The sequence below is a fragment of the Diceros bicornis genome, chromosome 9 (genome assembly GCF_020826845.1).
Source record: "Diceros bicornis minor isolate mBicDic1 chromosome 9, mDicBic1.mat.cur, whole genome shotgun sequence".
Taxonomy (NCBI): Eukaryota; Metazoa; Chordata; class Mammalia; order Perissodactyla; family Rhinocerotidae; genus Diceros; species Diceros bicornis.
In genome coordinates this window covers 20,031,476-20,050,764 of record NC_080748.1, presented here as the reverse complement: position 1 = coordinate 20,050,764, position 19,289 = coordinate 20,031,476, and the positions used below count along the sequence as shown (strand labels likewise).

At 36.3% G+C, this 19,289-nt stretch overlaps 1 protein-coding gene across 4 annotated transcripts in view; it reads left to right on the top strand.

Moving 5' to 3' along the window:
• TRPC4 (transient receptor potential cation channel subfamily C member 4) overlaps positions 1-19,289 on the top strand; it is a 222,152-nt gene that overhangs the window by 197,473 nt on the left and 5,390 nt on the right. For 3 of the 4 annotated variants that reach the window (XM_058548051.1, XM_058548050.1, XM_058548049.1), the window contains exons 7-10: positions 2,087-2,282; positions 5,775-5,984; positions 19,005-19,046; positions 19,176-19,265. In XM_058548051.1, coding sequence (XP_058404034.1) covers positions 2,087-2,282; positions 5,775-5,984; positions 19,005-19,046; positions 19,176-19,265 — 538 coding nt within the window. The remainder of the gene's footprint in view (positions 1-2,086; positions 2,283-5,774; positions 5,985-19,004; positions 19,047-19,175; positions 19,266-19,289) is intronic. The other variant, XM_058548052.1, reaches the window with a different exon arrangement.

Genomic DNA, 19,289 nt, shown 5'->3' with positions numbered 1-19,289 from the left:
CCGGGACTAATAAATTAGATTAAACTTTCCCTGATATTATTAGAATCTGACGTCTGGACTGTCCTTTAAGAAGACATGGTCAACTCCTCACATAATGCACATCCCTGCTTGTGAGTCACAGTCTGACTGAAGTTGATCAGCTCAGCTCCCTTACCTCTTTATGATATTTTGTTCCATTGTTGAGCAGCTCTAGCAAAATAAACAATTAAATTTCATATCCTATAATTAAAATTTAATTATACAATTAAAAATATAAAATTGTTTACTTTTTTAAAAAAGCAATAAACTTGAGAAAAGAAGTCCTAAATGCAAATTAAGGCATCTTTCGTTGGATTCTCCTGGTTGTAGAGACCAGAAATTCGTGGATTGTTTCAAGTAATGGGAGTTTGCTACAAGAATCATGAACAGGGTTACGGCCCTTTGATCCTCTGACCAAGGGTTGATCTTAGCAGGGACAGAGCCTAGAGCAAGCCCTGGCTTCAGGAAGAATAGAAGTTGACATAGTGCTAGACCACAGGATTTTTCACTCTGAGAACCACGTTAACGTGATTCAGCTAATCCCTGTATACTCCCTTCAGTTTACTTATTACCTGGCTTCTTTATCCTCAATTCTCTGCTTTTTTAGTTTGTCCTGTCTCAAACCCTTGGCTTCTTATAATTCCAATGATCCTGACTGTATGTCATAGCTCCTGTCTTTTTATCCTTTTTGGCAACTACCTCATTCTCAGGATATTTCTAAGAAAAACTTTCTTAGAGAGGAAATCTGATCATTTAGGCTCATCTTTTCACATTAAGCCATGCTGTTGTCTACGGGCCTCTTATGTATTGGTTTTCCTTGGTCACTTGACCATGACTGACCTAATCCATTGAGGCTCTGGGTGGGAGCTCCAGAGACTTATATAAGGACCACCTCTGATAAAAGGGTACATGTGGAACAATGTCGCTAGGGCTGGGAGCTGCCAGAAAACATGATTGACTTGTTCTTACAACATGGTTCCAAACTAATGCTAATCTCCCTAAGGACTAAAATCCCACCTCCTTAGTCACCATGCTAGGTATGAGATAGTTCTTGTTTTGTTTTTACAATATAATTTAACTACAGTCTTATTATAACCATTTATCAAAGAATATAAGAGTTCTGTTGTCTTTATTACATTATATTAAGGTGTTCTAATGGTCCTGCTGAGACAAACAATTCTTCATTTGGATTCAGACGCTCTTCATCTTATCCCATTTCTTGTAGTAAATTAAGGCAACTTTACTTTCAGTAAAATCACCAGAATTCGTTCATTGGCAGGAATGAATAAAATGTTCCCTGAAATATAAAAATTGCAAATTTTATTTTCTATGCATTCTGAGACACTTTACCATCTTACAGGATTCACTATGTGCAAATTTAATTGCAAATGTGGAAATACATAATGATAACGTTATTTTTAATCCTCCTACAACCAAAAGCAAAATCAGGTAAAAGTACTGACATTTTTCAAAGACTTAGCTTGAGAATCTTTCATTTATTAACTATCACTCAGTGCCGTAGGTCAGGGGTCAGCAAACTTTCTGTGATAAGGATAAATAGTACATATTTTAGGCTTTGTGGGCCATATGTTCTCTGTTGCAACTGCTCACCTCTGCCATTTTATAACGCAAAAGAAACCATAAACAATGCATGACTGAATGAGTGTGGCTGAGTTTCAATAAAACTTTATTTATGGACATTGAAATGTGAATTTATATAATTTTCACATGTCACAAAATATGACTCTTCTTTTGATTTTTTTCCAACCATTTGAAACAGCAAAACCACTCAACTCAGGGGCCATACAAAAATAGGCTTGGGTCAGATTTGTCATCCCTGCCCCAGGAAACTGACTGCAGTGTTTGAAGCTCTTGGGAAAATTAAGTACACCATTTGTGCTACTATGATGAAAACAACTTTATAATTGCCCTAAAATATTATTTTACTATTGATATGTATTTTTAAATTAACCAAATATACATAATAATAACCAAATTCTATTGTTACATCTTACTGTGTAACGGTTCTGTTAATATAGCTATTAGTGTCATTTTACCTTTATTCCAGGTTATTTGAGACACTCCAGTCCCTGTTTTGGTCAATATTTGGGCTCATCAATTTATATGTGACCAATGTCAAAGCGCAGCATGAATTCACTGAGTTTGTTGGTGCCACCATGTTTGGGACATACAACGTCATCTCTCTGGTTGTCCTACTCAACATGTTAATAGCTATGATGAATAATTCTTACCAACTTATTGCTGTAAGTTGAATAACTTTGTTTTAATTCAATGTTCCCCCTAGAATGTGTTATTCCTAGCTATACTACATCCTATTATCATTGGAAATAAGGTCTGTAATTGGCTATGAATGAGACAGATCAGAAGTTTAATATAAATGATTAATTTGAAGTTTCTAAGCATTATTACACCATATTTGGCTATGTACTAATTTAGTTTTGTCATATTACACATGATTATAAAACAAACTAAATCTACCTTGCCAGGCAATCACTGGCTATGGCAAGCAGTAGGTGAGGTATGAACTATAAACAGGCAACTCATCTCTATGCAGTGCCTTTTGGGCTTTGCATTGTCTCTGTCCATTTAAACTACAATCTTGATATAAGCAAACTCATGCCAACTTGGCAAGATACAAAAGATAGCTCAAAGGGGAATCTGAGGGAAAAAGCCACAGGATTTTCAGTTTCTTAAAGCCTGGAAAAAGCAATGCAGCAGTAACTCTGAATTCTGTAGCAGAATATACAATACCATATGGGTTTATTTGAAACTCTGGAATCCAGACAACTTAGCTTAATTTATTTATTCATTCATTCAGCAAATTTTTATTGAGTACTTTCTCTGTTGCCAGGTACTGGTCTAGGAACTATAAATACAGCAATGAACAAGAAAGACAAAGCCCTTTATCCCCTAGAACTTATATACTAGCAATATATGGCTATGGCCAATAGCAATAGTGACAAAGCAATGAAATATGTTTCGGAAGTCTTCCATATTTATACCTTAGAGGAGTAGCATTTTATAAGCATAATTATAGGCAGCCCATTTTCTCCATAAATAACTACAATTATATTGCCTCTTCGAATCTATTGCTAAGCCTCTGGAGTACTATTATTGTTATTTTGAGGAGCAGTATTCTGAATTTTACTTAAACTGTCTTTAAGACACCTGTCACAGATGAAAACTGCATAAAACATAAGAATGGATTATTTTTATTTACTGAATCACAGACTAAAGTGTTCCTACTGGATATACCTAGATTCGAAGATCTTCATGTGAGTATCTGAATTTGTGGAGCTTTATTTAAGCATCTTACAAATCTGAATTTTTAAAGATAGTCCCTATGTGTTTGCTTCAGAGGTTCTGTGTTCCTCTAGTCAACACGTTTCCAAAATGGATTCTATTTTCCAGACCACTTTCCAAAAAAATTAGAGAGCCTCTCATTATTAAGCTATATACAGAGAGGCTGTATATACAATTTGGATCCTAGAAAACATTAAATGTACTGATTTCATCAAGAAGAGAACATGATTCAAGAATAGTATGACATTTTCTTTTTGCTTCTTTGTGGGGTGTATCTTTCTAGGTTACTTCTTACAGAGATGAGAATGATCTTTAAATCTCTATTTTTGTTTACCCCAAACTCTAAAACTACTTGAGAGGAGAGCAGGCACTGAGAACCTGAGCAAGTGTACCTCCTAGCATCCTGTGCATGATGCCACCATGGAGCATGAACATGCCAAGTTATTTGATTTTCACCTGTCCCAGAACAGCAGAATTTACCCTAAGGACTTTCTGTCATGCTACCCCTAACACAGAGCTTTAGGGTAAAGCATGAAAAAAGAGGAAAATTTAGTTGAAAAGCAAAAGCAATCCTGCAGGCCATATCTAAAGCCTGCTTCCACTCATTCATTTGTTCATTGATCAAATATTTATTGTACATCTGGCGTACGCCAGACCTATGCTTGATTTTAGGGGTACACAGAAGAATGGAGTCCCTGCTCTCAAGAAAAAAGTAATGTAGTAGGGACAAAAATATCAATAAATAATTTCAATATTGAGAAAGTAAATTTGAGAATGTGGTGAAAGTACAGAAGAGAGGACCAGGATGTGGGCTGGGGTTGGAGGCAGCTGAGATTGATGGGTTTCAAGGCAGGCTTCCTAGGAGAGGAAAGACCTAAACTAAGTTTTAAATATTCACTAAGAGTTAGAAGGTGAGTAGCAAAAGGTGGCTTTAGTCATCACCAACCTAGAACTTTTCACCTCCAGATTTTGCAACCACTCTAGACCTTATTACAGACCCTCTCAGAATCCCAAGACGTGAACAAAGGAAGAGTCTGCTTTGTGACAGTAGTAAGAGACCATAATAAGGTCAGGATAATCCTTAACTTGTGACTCACTGAGAATCAAAGAATTAGAAGGAGCAGAAGCTACTCACAGGCCAACACTTTCTCTAAGCGACTGCCTTTGTATTACCTTGAGCCAATTCTACTAAATCCCATTCTCCATGACGGCAGCAAACAATATATACTTTTCCTTATTAAAACAGAATCTACATGTTTGTTTAGAAAGAAAAGGAAGGTGGAGAAATAGAGGAGAGGAAGAGGAGAGAAAAGGGGAGGGAAACTGTAGCTTCTGTGCTTCTATCTATCTGTCAATCCATCCAATCAAACATTTGCTAAGCAACAATGAAGACCATGCATTTTCTAGATATGGTGATTCCTGTTGAAAGCACAATCTGTCCAGTGTCTAGATTAAAATCTATATTGTTCAGAGTAGAAAGGTATATACATCATATGCATTCATTAGCACATAGCAATTTAGGAATATTAGAATAAAGCATAGTCTACAGTTATTCTTCTCCAAAATCTGAGTTCTTTTTTTATAATATTATTGGGTTAAAATAAACTGTTTTGAATTCTTAAAATGCATGTATGCCTAGTTTCTACCACCTCCTACTTCCCAGATTTTCTACTTAGATCAGATTTGTGGCTAATTTAAGAGGAGACTGGCTGCCCTATATCTAATTGCCGTAAAAGTTCCTAAGTTTTTTTAGGAGGTTAATAAAGTGGAACGATTAATAAATGATGAGGGGGACAGCCCGAGGCTTTCAGACACCACTAGCCATATTCCCATCTGGTGCCATTTGACCAAGGTTGTGTCAAAGTTCAATGTTGTGTCAGAGGCCCTTTTCTACATTTGTTAGAGAAACTTCTCTCTGAGTTTATGCCTGTTGCCTTAAGGTGGGCAAGAATTATTCACACAGAAACATATCAAGTAAGACTTTTCCTAGAAACACCAGAAGGCTAAGCCATGAGCATCTATGAAGGTGTACCCACCTAGGTGGGGGTTCAAAGCCTTGGGTAAGACATAAAGCACTGTTTGTGGCCAGAATCTAATGAATCTGAGCTAATACAAGCCTACAGTGCAGGAAGTGAAGATTCATCTTCAATTCATAACTAATCACTGCAGTCTCTTTAACATGGAATTATTTTAGATGTCTGTTTCACGGAAGAGGGAAGGATGAAAAGTGACAGGAGAGCTGTGGCTCCTTACCAGGGTAAGCCATCATCTGAAATGTTTAGATGACTATCTCTGGGAGTCAGCAGTGTTTTTATAAGCATTTTAATTAATGTTCTAAAAGCCACTCAAAGTCAGATTACGGCTCTTCGTGAGGTTTGTCTCACCTTATTAATTAAGAAACCTGTCAGCAGTTGTCATATTCTCCTGTTCAGGACCATGCAGATATAGAATGGAAATTTGCTCGAACAAAGCTTTGGATGAGTTATTTTGAAGAAGGAGGTACCCTGCCTACTCCCTTCAATGTCATCCCGAGCCCCAAGTCTCTCTGGTACCTGATCAAATGGATATGGACCCAACTGTGCAAGAAAAAGATGAGAAGAAAGCCAGAAAGTTTTGGAACAATCGGGGTAAGAACACAGCATGTTAGTATTGCTCTTTTTTTAAAATTGTATATTTGAGTATATTTGTATTCCTTATTGAATTATTTTTGGAACTTTAACATTTTTGTTCTTACTGGTTGCATTTCATGAACATTTGTTGTGCATCTGCCATGTTTGAGACACTGTCTGAGTAACTACAACTTTTTCATAAACCCATTTGCTACATTGAGGGCAGCCACTGTTATTTTAATATTTTAATAATCACACTTTACCCAGACCTCTCCCAGACCCACCAGTCAAGGCTTGGGGAAGTAGCACGTTCTCTCTTAATACCTTAATTTCTAGTTCTTTTCACAATTGTAACTCAGGTTTTTGGTGGTGTTACTTGTTCCTTGTCTGTTTCTCTCTCTGGATTGTAAGGGAAGGGGTCTGTTTTGGTCACCTCATATTCTTAGTGCCTAGTATAGGCCCTTGCACAGATCATATTATGCTTGATAAAAATTTCTCAGTTAAATGATTGAATGACTATTATGACTTGAGAATGCTGTGCCATATTCAAGCACAGTGACTTCAGAATATGTTTAATTGCTTAACATGTTGCTTCTACTCCCAATCATATTAAATGCCAAGAAGTTGTGTTTTTAAAAAAATATTAGGATTTCTCAGAGCCATGCTCCCATTATATTGGAAGATTATACTTTTGGAAATTTCTTTCATATTGGAAAGCAAGAGTTCAAGCAATTCCAGCAGCAAATACATGGGCTTAGGGCTTTGTTCCAGCCAAACCACTGACCTGGGACAAATTATTCTTCATTTCTTTCTCACTTAATTTCCTAATTTTTGAAGTTCTCACAGTGATGTATTGAGAATTAATACCCTAACATTCATTAGTCCCTTTGACTTTCTCGGAGAAATTGCTTTGGAAATATTCGACTATACTTTTATATTAGAATCATCAAGTAACATCAGTTATTTAACAAAAAATTTTGATTTGTTTTTAATTTTATTTAACGTATTTTATGACTGCTAGTTATGCCCTAACTTCATTGCCCTAGGCATTGTTATCTACCTCAAATGGGGCTTGCTCCACAGGGAGTGGCATTGATTTTCCTGTCATCTCAGTGACAGTTCTAATTTTTTTGTTTGTTTGTTTGTTTATTGCAGTAACATTGGTTTATAACATTGTATAAATTTCAGGTGTACATCATTATACTTCTATTTCTGCATAGATTACATCATGTTCACCACCCAAATACTAATTACAACCCATCACCACACACATGTGCCGAATTATCCCTTTCGCCCTCCTCCCTCCCCCCTTCCCCTCTGGTAACCACCAATCCAATCTCTGCCTCTATGTGTTTGTTTATTGTTGTTGTTATCTACTACTTAATGAAGGAAATCATACGGTATTTGACCTTCTCCCTCTGACTTATTTCACTTTGCATAATGCCCTCAATGTCCATCCATGTTGTCACAAATGGCTGGATTTCATCGTTTCTTATGGCTGAGTAGATATCACCTCACACCCGTCAGAATGGCTATAATTAACAAGACAGGAAACAACATGTGTTGGAGAGGATGTGGAGAGAAGGGAACTCTCATACACTGCTGGTGGGAGTGCAAACTGGTGCAGCCACTATGGAAAACAGTATGGAGAGTCCTCAAAAAATCAAGGATAGAACTACCATATGATCCAGCTATTCCACTGCTGGGTATTTATCCAAAGAACTTGAAAACACCAGTGCATAAAGATACATGCACCCCTGTGTTCATTGCAGCGTTATTCACAATAGCCAAGACTTGGAAGCAACCTAAGTGCCCATCAAGGGATGAATGGATAAAGAAGATGTGGTATATATACACAATGGAACAGTTCTAATTCTAAAGAGAAATTAACAGGCAGGAGAGTATAGCAGACAGGGAGCTGGTTAGGAGAGGCAGTTATATTCTTTTCCATAAACTATAACTCCATGAGCTTGAAGGACTCAATTGTGGGCACATAGGCAGTTATATTCTTTTCCATAAACTATAACTCCATGAGCTTGAAGGACTCAATTGTGGGCTCATATCTGATCGTAGGAAGCAAAGGCAGAGTATGATGTCTTATCCTGCAATCCTCACACTAATTTATAAACTTTATCATTGACTTTAGAAAAAGTGAAATTATTTTACCCCAAATGTTTGATTTCGCTGTTAAAAAAATAAGTTCGTATTATGAAAAATGTATGATCATGAAATAAATGTAATGATTTAGATTTAATAAGCAATTATGATATATGTTCCACATGCTTTAACTGAGCTAGAAATCAGGGGGTGGGAGGAAGTACAAAAGGCATGGTCTCCATCCTTGAGGGCATCATTTCTAGTATGTGAAGTACAGCTGTGAGGACACATTACTAAAATATATGTTATATAATGTATTTAACATTGCAATATAGTCATGTACAAGATGCTATGAGAATAGTGCAAGAAATAATTAATGTTTTCCTTAAGTCAAACAAGAAAAGATTTCAGAGAAGCCAAACTCTGGCTTACTCCCTTCCACATCAAAATATACTTATCTTTTTTCCCATCTTATTCTTAAATTCATAAGAAATTTATTTAATCAGTTTCTGAAAAGATATTAACAATTAATACTATCTTATTATGCTATCTCTCATAGGAGTATTTTAACTTAAAAAGAGTTTCTGGGCCCAAAAATAAAGGCCACAGACAAAAGAAATTTGTCTTTAATATTTTAATTTTAGGCAAGAGCAGAGGGAACCTTGGATTTTAAGATGCCACGATATTTTAATATTCTGTAATATTTGAAGAGATCCATCTGTGCAGCCACCAAAATAATGGAGAACCACTCTAAGAATTTGACTTCCAACTCTTCCTCCCACCCCTCAGAATCCTCCCACTGTTGAAACATTGTTAGAAGTATGTTACCATCATTTCTTAGGTAAAAGAAGAGCTTAACATTCACTTGGGCTTTCCTATTCAAGCAGTGATTCACACCTTTCAGAGGGAGAGAGTAAATGGCATGAGTTAAAGAGCTTTCTTTTCTATACATTACGGGTCTCAAAAAACAAATTTATGTCTTTATCTCTAAATTTGAATATTTTGCTCCAAGCTGATGCACAGCAAGATAATTCATAATCAGTTGTGTCCTCAAACCATGCCTTTTCTCTTAGCCACGTATATTTTACTAACCTTTGGTAATGGACGTTTTCGTGCTTGGGGAATTTATGACAAACTAAATAAGTATTGCGAGTCATGTTCTCTTCTCCACGCTCCTCCCACTCTCAATCCTGCCTCTTTTCCACCAAGCTAAGGCTCTGGGTAAGCACCAGCCTAATCAAACTCAATGCTATAAATTTACTCTCTGTCTGGACTACATTTCCAGAAGGAGAAGGATATAATATTTTGGTTTGCATACTCCTAGTTGAGTTTTATACCTTTATATTTTAGAAGAAAATAAATAATATTTGAATTATTTGTAATAATACTAGTATTATTTGTAAAGAAAAATATAAGATAAATGAAAAGTAAAGTAAGATGGTTGTAATACTAACAAAGAAGTTAAATGAGAAAATAATGGCAAAAAGTAATTGATTTTGTCGTGAATTCATTTCACTTTGGTTGATCCTCCAGATAGTATGTTGTGTAGACATATGAAGACAAAGAGATACACATATCCCTTAATTAAAAGGTGACATTGAAATATCAATGACAGTCACTTTGTATAACCAAGGCATGGCTTAGAATATTGCATGACATTTCAAAGGGACCTTAGAAATCATCTGTCTCAGCCATTTCCTTTGAAAGAGAATTTGTTTACTTTGCCCAGTGTTTCAGGGTCTCTTGGTAACAGAGCTGGGAAAAAAACTGGGTCTTTCGTTTCCCAATCCAGTATGTTTCCCATCGCCCTCTCTTGTTTCCCTGAAAGTCTGATGAGCCTGCAACAATACCTTCCATGTTGTGTATTCTTCTTTTGATTTTTCTCAACAGCTCTTGCAGATCCCATCACTATTTTTAGCTGGCTCTTAGATTCCTGTATCTCAAAGCCCTTGTATAACAGGCTGGCTTACCTTCTGCTCTCATCCCAACTTGTTTATATTTATGCCACATTTTTTAAGCAGAAAACTGAAGCTAAATGGAAGGTAGAGTTTATACATTCTTGGAGGCATTTTCTCTAACCTTCCCGCTTGTGACTCACTTACTTACACTTGTCACCCAGCAGCTGCCTGAATGTCATGCTGTGCTCATTCCCTTCATGTGTGGGGCAGAGCCTGAAGCCAGTGCTCGTCAGGGCTGCCACACTGGCTGCTCCCTAGAGCCCATCACTGGCGATCTTATCTCGCTATTTATGGCTTCCGAATAATACTGATACAACTAGCCCTGAAAACTCATTAACTCCTTTTTTGTTTTTTATTAACTTTGCCTTTCCTTTTATGGGTGATTAGGAGTTCCAGGTAAATTAACCTTTCATTTGGAATGCTTTATGAGGGAGATTATAAATGAAGCAGAAATGCTTTATTGAGCAAAAGCTTCATCGTAGGTAGCAAACCCATTAATGAGAAATTGCTTGTCTCTGGGAAATCATGAAAATCCACCAAAGGGGCAGCCTATTGAGAGTGCAATAATAAAATAAGAAACATGCTGTAGCTTTTGGGTTTGATAGTACTTCTTGTCGAAGTTTTTGCTTAACCCCATTTTATCAGCAAATACTCTTCTTAGCATTAAAACATTGGTTCTCAAACTTGAGTGTGCACTAGAATCATCAGTAATCTTCATTTTAACAAGCATTTGCATCTTGTAACTTTGACTAGAAACTCCTATTAAAGAAAGCATGGGTATCCAGCTCAGCTTTTTAAGCTAAAACAAAACCAACCCTTGTGCTTTTTGCTCAAGAGGTCCAGATCATTTAAGGTAAAAAGATACTAATGAAATACTTCCCCAAAGTGTTTAATTAGTATGAAACATTTTTAATGCCATAGATCAGGTATATAAAAGGAATGCTAAGTTAGTAGGTCAATATGCTGAGCCAAAAAAGACTAAGTCTTTTGACGAAATCATAAAAAAGTGATTTTAACTTTCTTAGTTTTATGTTTTCCACTTTCTAGTTTCTCTTGAGCACGTAGTGAGGAGAACGTGCAAGACCGTCTCCGTTAGGGTCATTTAGCTTCCCTCAGCTCTGGGATTACAGATGGAACACTCACGCCTGACCAGTTGCCGCAGAGAGATGCTCAGTTAAGTCACTGCAGGGGAATTACAAACAGTGACTGGATTAGCACCACCTATCCCCACTAAAGGGAAAATGCTAATAGTACATGCCTTTCAGCCTTCATTTTTAGTGACAATTTATCAAAATGTATTGTTCCTTAGTATTCCTGACTTTCAGCAGGCCTACCTACAAATCTTACAGATGCGACAGTATTCATCCATGAGTCTCTCTCGATCCTTAATTTATTGCTGGGAGATTTGCTGACAGGGCCTTTTAATTAAATTTTCTTTCCCAAGTGGGGATGTAGAGGAATGAATTGCTTGATACTCTTGATATTTCAAGAGTGAGATCCTGAATACTCGGTTTGACGAGGCAACATTCAAGCATTTTATTTTTATATGCTTAGAAAGTGTGTTTATAGAGAACAATATGTAAATCTATCTGTAAATGAGCCAAACTGCAATTTTTAAAAAGGGATCGCATCCTGGAATGGCCCCTTGCCTTTTTACTTGTTTTTAAAAAGAGAAGAACACGGCAAGCTGCATCTCTTAAGGGATTCACTCAGCAAAGCAAAGAATAAAAGGCATTAATTCACAGGCTTAAAATCAGTGATAGACCAAAACTAGAGTGGAAATGAGAGAAATCTGCACTGACAATTGACTGCAGGGAAGGCTGCTGCGAGAAGTGAGCCTGACATTCCACATAGTGGACCTGGAGAGAACTAGAGATAAAGAGTGAGAAAATGTCACGGCCGATTCCCCAGAGCCCTTCCTTTCAGAGCTGCGAACCTTCCTGCTCTAAAGAACCTGACTGAAATGTGCAGTCACCTCCCAGCAGCAGAGGTTTCTCACTAGTTGGTCTTTTCCTTTGTCATTAGTTCTGTGATCCAAATACTGCCATTGTCTTGTCCTGACTAATCAGGAGGAACCTGCAAACTGAGAGTTATGCTAATGTGGCACGCAGGTGTGCCCTGGGCACCGCATTAAAAGCCACTCTGCCAAGAAACATTCTGCACACAGTGCTAGATTTCTGATATAATTGACAAAGAAAACTGCCACTTAAAGTGCACATCTTCCTCCAAAATGTTTTTCCTAGACACCAAATTAAGGAAAGAAAGTCCTTGGTTGGTCACGTGGTCCATTTTTCCTATCTTAAACACAGCTGACAACCAATCAAATTTTAAAAAAATAAGCTGCAAAATGCAACTCCACAAATTTCTCAGTAACATTGTAAACATGAACTCATTCACAGAGAAATCCTTTATTCCTAACCGAGGTCTGCCATGCTATAATTCTACCTAGTTTATTATTTTTCAGTAAAGATAGAGAACATCTGGTCACTGCAGATTACTTTATCAATCAAAGTTTAACATGTGAATGGCTTGAAAAAATTAAATACCCCTTACCCACATAAGTATTTTTTTAATGAAATGTCTTTTATTATATTACTTTTATAAACACAAATTGGTCAATTCTGTTCTTGGTCATTTCTAGTGATAATTATAAGATGTAATGCCTTCCTTTATTATAGTAAATCCCTTTCAATCTCAGCGAATCTTTACCCAACAAAAAGGTTGCAAACATGCTAGGTATTGCTGATGGTAGTTCTATTGTATAATATTTAATGTCACTAATTGTCAAAAATTATCATTATGTTTATTGCAAAGAGTACACATATTATGGGTTGAATGTGTCTCTCCAAAAAAGATATTTTGAAGTCTTAATCCCCAGTGCCTCACAATGTGACCTTATTTGGAAATAGGGTCATTGCAGATATAATTAAAGTTAAGATGAGGTCATATTGGAGTAGAGTCCTTATTAAAACATGAGCATGTGAAGACACAGAGACACAGGGAGAACACTATGTGAAAATGGAAGCAGAGGTTGGAATTATGCAGCTGTAAACCAAGGAACACCAAGGATGGACAGCCAACAGTCTGGCTGTCAATCTTCCTGGCTTCCAGAAGCCAGGAAGAGGAAATGATGGATTTTACCCTAAGTCTCAGAGGGAACATGTCCCTGCCAACATCTCAATTTGGGACTTCTTGCCTCCCGAAGTGTGAGACAATCAATTTATGTTGTTTTAAGCCACTCAGTTTGTGGTACTTTGTATAGCAGCCCTAGGAAACTACCATAACATATACCATGTGTTTGTGGTTAATTTTTATTCAAATAAATGTGGATCCAGTATGGTAAGAATGTTGATCCACAAATTCAGATGTGTTAAGAGAGAGAGAAGTCACGGAATACAGGGCAGATGTGTTCAGATGTCTCTTCGTGTCTACTTGATAGAAAGAGCAATGAGTAAAGAGTGAGTTCTAGCCTAGAATTCCAGAACTGGCACTGTCATGAGAACATTGTGGTGTTTTAGTTACTCATTCAACTCTGTGGGCCTTGATTTCCCTACTTATAAATGAGGCAATGAGACTGGACCATGTCTTTGGTTCTTAATACCTACATGTCAATTGTCATGTATTGAAATTTAAAACCCAGTTTGATTTTGCTTGACCTTTAATAGATCCTGGGGAGTTGGAGAATTAAAATTTAGTGTTAGCCTAAGAAAGCTAATTTTAAAAGAAAGAGGGTCATTTTATGCATTCCTAATAGACATATTCACAATTGATCAATGATTTTATTGTCTTTGATAGTTTCCCTTTGTCAATGCTGAGAAATGTGATTTGTGACCGTATCCACTATTGCCTCAATGCATATATAATCCTCAAGTCTTCTTCTTTTGTGCTAACCTTCTCCTAAGATTTAAAATAGACAGTGGTATTTCCACCTTAATGTCCTCTGTTAGCATCTTCAAAATTGAATTCTGTATTGTCTTCTTAATAGCACCAGCATCTTAGCTGCCAGGCTAGAAATCTTCATCATCATGCTTCCATCCCAACTGCCAAGCCCCCTGGCTTCTGTTCCCCCTCAACACTCCATGTCCCTTTGTGACTGTTACTGTCCCCTCCTTTCCATTCACACTGCTACCTTTTTAGCTCACTCCCACTTTACCCTTCAGTTACATTCTGGTAATAGCATCCCAACTGATATCTTCATCTACTGATTCTCTCACACATACCTTTCCTACCCAATGCTGCTGCCAGATACTATCACAGAAGTTAAATTTTCACTACATGTCACTCAACTAGTCAAAAACCTCAGGTGCCTACTAACCACTGAATTCACTGTGTCATCTAAGATTCTACATAAAGAACCCATGCTAACTTACATGATCTAATCCATATATTCCTATTATCAGAGCACACTGCAACATATTATGGAAGTCACCATAATATGTCTCTCACCCTCTAGCTCACTCTATTCCACTCTTCTAGAACACCTGTGCGTCTCTGCCTGTCAAATCCTATGATTCTTTCACGTCCAATCTCAAATCCCATTCCCTGTGTGAAGGCTGCTACTGATTCTTTCCTTAGCCCAATACTACTTCTTCCTTCCCTGTACTCAAATAACATTCTTATAGCAACCCCCACATGTTTTCTTTTGTATTTTGCCTTCATCTGTAGTCATATGTGTTCTTGGTATTTCACCAATTAGACTATAATCCATTTAAGGGCAAAGAGTGTATTTTATTCATCTCTGGTTTCTTGTATCCCAGTGCCATGAACATTCAGTCACTTAATAAATATATCTTAAATTGGCCCAAAGTTAAGAGCCATGATATAGAAACCCACAAAGAATAATTCACAGAGGTCATAACAAAAATCCAACATAATGCAGAGATGTTCATAAAACTTTTAGGACCCCCAAAAAGATGACTGACCAGCACTACACACCTATTAGATTGGCCAAAATACGAAACACTGACAACACCAAATGCTGACGAGGATGTAAAGCAACAGGAACTCTCACGTATAGCTGGTGGGAATACAAAATGGTACAAGTACTTTGGAATACAGTCTGATGGTTTCTTACAAAACTAAACAAACTCTTACCATACGATCCAGTAATCACACTCCTTGGTATTTATCCAAAAGATTTGAAAAACTATGTCCACACAAAACCCTGTACATGTATGTTTATAACAGCTTTATTCATAATTGCCAAAACTTGGAAGCAACCAAGATGTCTTTCAGTAGGTGAATGATAAACTGTGACACATCCGTACAATGGAATATTATTCAGCACTGAAAATAAATGAGCTATCAAGGCATGAAAAGACATGGAGGAAACTTAAATTCATATTACTAAGCGAAAGATGCCAATCTGAAAAGGCTAAATACTATATGACTTCAACTATATGACATTCTGGAAAAGGCAAAATTATGGAGACAGTAAAAAGATCAGTGGTTGTTGGATGTTGAGGTGGGGTTGGAGGAGGAAGGGAGAGATGAATAGGTGGAGAACAGAGGATTTTTAGGGCAGTGGAAATACTCTGTATGATACCATAATGATGGATACATGTCATTATACATTTGTCCAAACCCATAGAATGTACAACATCAAGAGTGAACCATAATGTAAACTATGAACTTTGGGTGATCATGATGTGCCGATGTAGGTTCATCAGTTGTAACAAATGTATCACTCTGGTTGGAAGCAATGATAATGAAGGAGGCTATGCATGTGTGGGGGTAGGCAGTAAATGGGAAATTTCTGTACTTTCCCCTCAATTTTGCTGTGAACCTTAAAGTGCTCTAAAAAAATAAAGTTTTAATAAAACAAAAGTGACTGCCTACAGAATTTGTGTTACATCTATCTATATTTACTAGAACCATCCCCTCACACTATTACTTAAATACAAATTTCTTACTTCTAAACCTCTACTGCCTAGGCTAAAAACATCCAATTCTTTAGCTAAAGAAAATGCTCTCCTCAAGCATGAAATGCCATGCAAATCACACAAAGAGAGACAATTACATCTAAGCACAATCCTTTTACTTCCCCAGAGGTAATCCTGATATGTGTCAAACTATCCACAAGTTTTGTGATTCAAGAATATTTTATTAAAAACTGTGTGTGTGTTAAATCATACTATTAATCAGAAAGGAAAAAAATGGAAAGAAGATGGGAACTAATATTAGTGATAGATGCCTTGAATCTCTTATCTCATTTAATCTTCAAAATCTCTCAGTGAGTTTATTTTTACCTTGCAAAATACAAAATGGGGGAAGAGAGAGTGTCTCAGAGATAAATTCCTTGTTTAGGTCCAGTCAACTTCAAACCCAGGTGTTAACCTTAAGTTCATCTTCTTAATATCACACTACACCACCTTGCAGAAAGTGAGAAAGTAGAAACAGGTTGATATAATAGTAATGGTCAATGAGACAAGAAGCAATTCCATGGTGCTAACCAGAGGAGAAGAGATTAAATGGACATGAGGGATATCTGAGCTGCATAATTTAGCAGTTATCATTTGGTGAATTTATTGCATTCATTTTTGTGTTCAGTATTCAGAATATAGTTAACTTCATCCATTCATATTTTCCTAGCTTGTTGAAATTTAGTTAGCTGATATAATCTCACAAGACTAAAAATAGTTTTGTAGTATTTCTATGTAGGTGTGGAAAAAAATTGGTTGACAAAAAGAACTAACTATATTAAAACAGCCTTAAACCTGGGCTATGGATATTGAATAACTCCTGAAAATTACCATAGTAAACTTCTTCTATGTTCTCTCCTTCTGCCAGACTATTTCGCTTTTTAAAAAGTTATTATTAAAATTTGTATATGAGTAAGGTTCTGCTGAAGGAAAAAGGTAGTTTGTGCTCTTTTTAATACTAAAATGCATCATGATAATTTTCACTTATTACTCATAATTTTCTAATTCTGTCATCCTTAGTTTTAGTTTTGCATTAAAGAAATTTACAGTGAAATCATGACTTCAGAATGCTCTCTGCTGACTATTTTTTATTGGCTTTTTAAAGACTAAAACAGAAAGCAAAATGCTATAGAACCCCAAAATAATAAAAATTGAGTCAACTAAATTCTATATTAAATTCAAAGTTTCTATCTACTTAAATCATAGAATAGGGATCTCCTGTGCAATATTTATAGTCAGAGTGTTAAAGTTGGTATACAGCTTCCTTTAGTATTTGTGTTTACTTGAAGTAAGTTTAAGGAGATCTGGAAGGTTTTTTTCCTTCTAGAAGTGCTATTTGTCTTGGATTTCAGCTGAGCTGTGTCTCAAGAGGAGTCACACCTCCATCTGGTGGCCCAGTTTAAATTCCCATGCTATATTTTTTTCAAGATGTTCTAATTTTGCATTAAGTTTCAAATTTACCAGTTTTCTAATTAATACCATAATCCTATTGAAAATTTGTTTCTTAAGATTCATATAGAAAATGAATGGTAATCAATAATTAGTGGCCTTTAGGAAGTTAAGCATTGTCTCCTCTGTTTGTAAAAGTCACTAATAATCATGAAACATGAATCCATTCTCATGATCAGTGAAAATGCCATTTTCATCTATTCCCCTGAAGAGAAGAAAGAGTTTCTTTTGAATTATTTGATTTTTTTTCTAATATCATTTCACAGAGATGTATGCATAACTCGTTTCAAAGATTCCATTGTATCAGCCTACGACTAAGTATTTAGTAAGGAACAAGATCAAAAGACTTATGTAAACCCAAGATATGTTATCTCTTTTGCTTTCTCACAATTTACCAAATTCATTCCTTTATTACAGAAAGTTTTTTATTTTAGATTCTTTTGGCCAGTTTTCTTCCTTAAGAATCAGTACTGATATTTAGTCAACATGCATAAAATTGGGATTATAATAGCTTTTTTTCTAGTATCTTTAGAATACTTGTGAAATCTGCACATACATAATTTTAGTGTCATTTATTATTTAACTTAATTTATAATGGACTTTTTTCCAGTCATTAAACTTCTTCTCTCACCGTTCTGCACTCCAAAATCACTGCTCTGTGCTGATCCCAGCTCTGTTCCCAAACCATTCTGAGCATTTCAAAATGATAGCTGGGGGGCCGGCCTGGTGGCACAGGCAGTTAAGTGCGCGTGCTCCGCTGCTGCGGCCCGGGGTTCGCCGGTTCCTATCCCAGGCACGCACCGACACACTGCTTGGCAAGCCATGCTGTGGCAGCGTCCCATATAAAGTGGAGGAACATGGGCATGGATGTTAGCCCAGGGCCAGTCTTCCTCAGCAAAAAGAGGAGGATTGGCAGATGTTAGCTCAGGGCTGATCTCCTCACACACAAAAAATAAATAAATAATGATAACTGGAACTCACATTTATTTTAAAAAATGATAAATTAATGAACCCTGTGTTTTAACAGAATCTTTTATTTTATTTTTTTGTTAAATTCAATCATCTAATTAAAACAGCCATCCTCTCTTAATGTGCATCTGATTGAAATTAGTGTTGGGGAGTTTATTGTCCAACAATGTTTCTGATGACATGTTGCATATCATGGCTAAATTCTTAATCTTGCTATGTTGATATTTATGAAGACTGTCATATTGTTAGAATGCTAGCTTTTTATTCTATTGAATTTTTATTTTTATTTGATATTTCTTTTATATTTTATTTTATATGTCCCATCTGTGTCTCTTAGCATCATTTCAAGTGATTTGGGGTACGTGTCAACTACAATTACCTAATTCTCCACCACCTTATATAGAAGAACAACGTTTCCATCATTGTTACCTAATTCTATATGTTAAATGCCATATAGATTATAACCTTGCACTTTGTTATTTTGGTTCACTCATTCTTTTCATTCATGTGAAGCACTCTAGTTATTGTCCATTGTCTAGTAAAATTCCCTCTTTGGAGAAATGAGGAAAAAATATTTTTGATTAAAAGAACAATGAATTATTTTCCAGAATGGTAATATATCAATATAAACAAAAAGTAAATGTGCCTTTCCTTTTCAGAGGCGAGCTGCTGATAATTTGAGAAGACATCACCAATATCAAGTAAGTTATTCTTGTAGTCTATCTTGAAATTTACACTAAAATAAAGTACAGTCTCCTCTTCAGAACTGACTCAAGAAAGAAAGCATATTTATGCATTGAAATAAATTCTGTTGTTTTAAAATGCCTCAGGAAGTTATGAGGAACCTGGTGAAGCGATACGTGGCCGCAATGATTAGAGATGCCAAAACTGAAGAAGGTCTGACTGAAGAGAACTTTAAGGTAACCATTTTCATCTCCATCAGC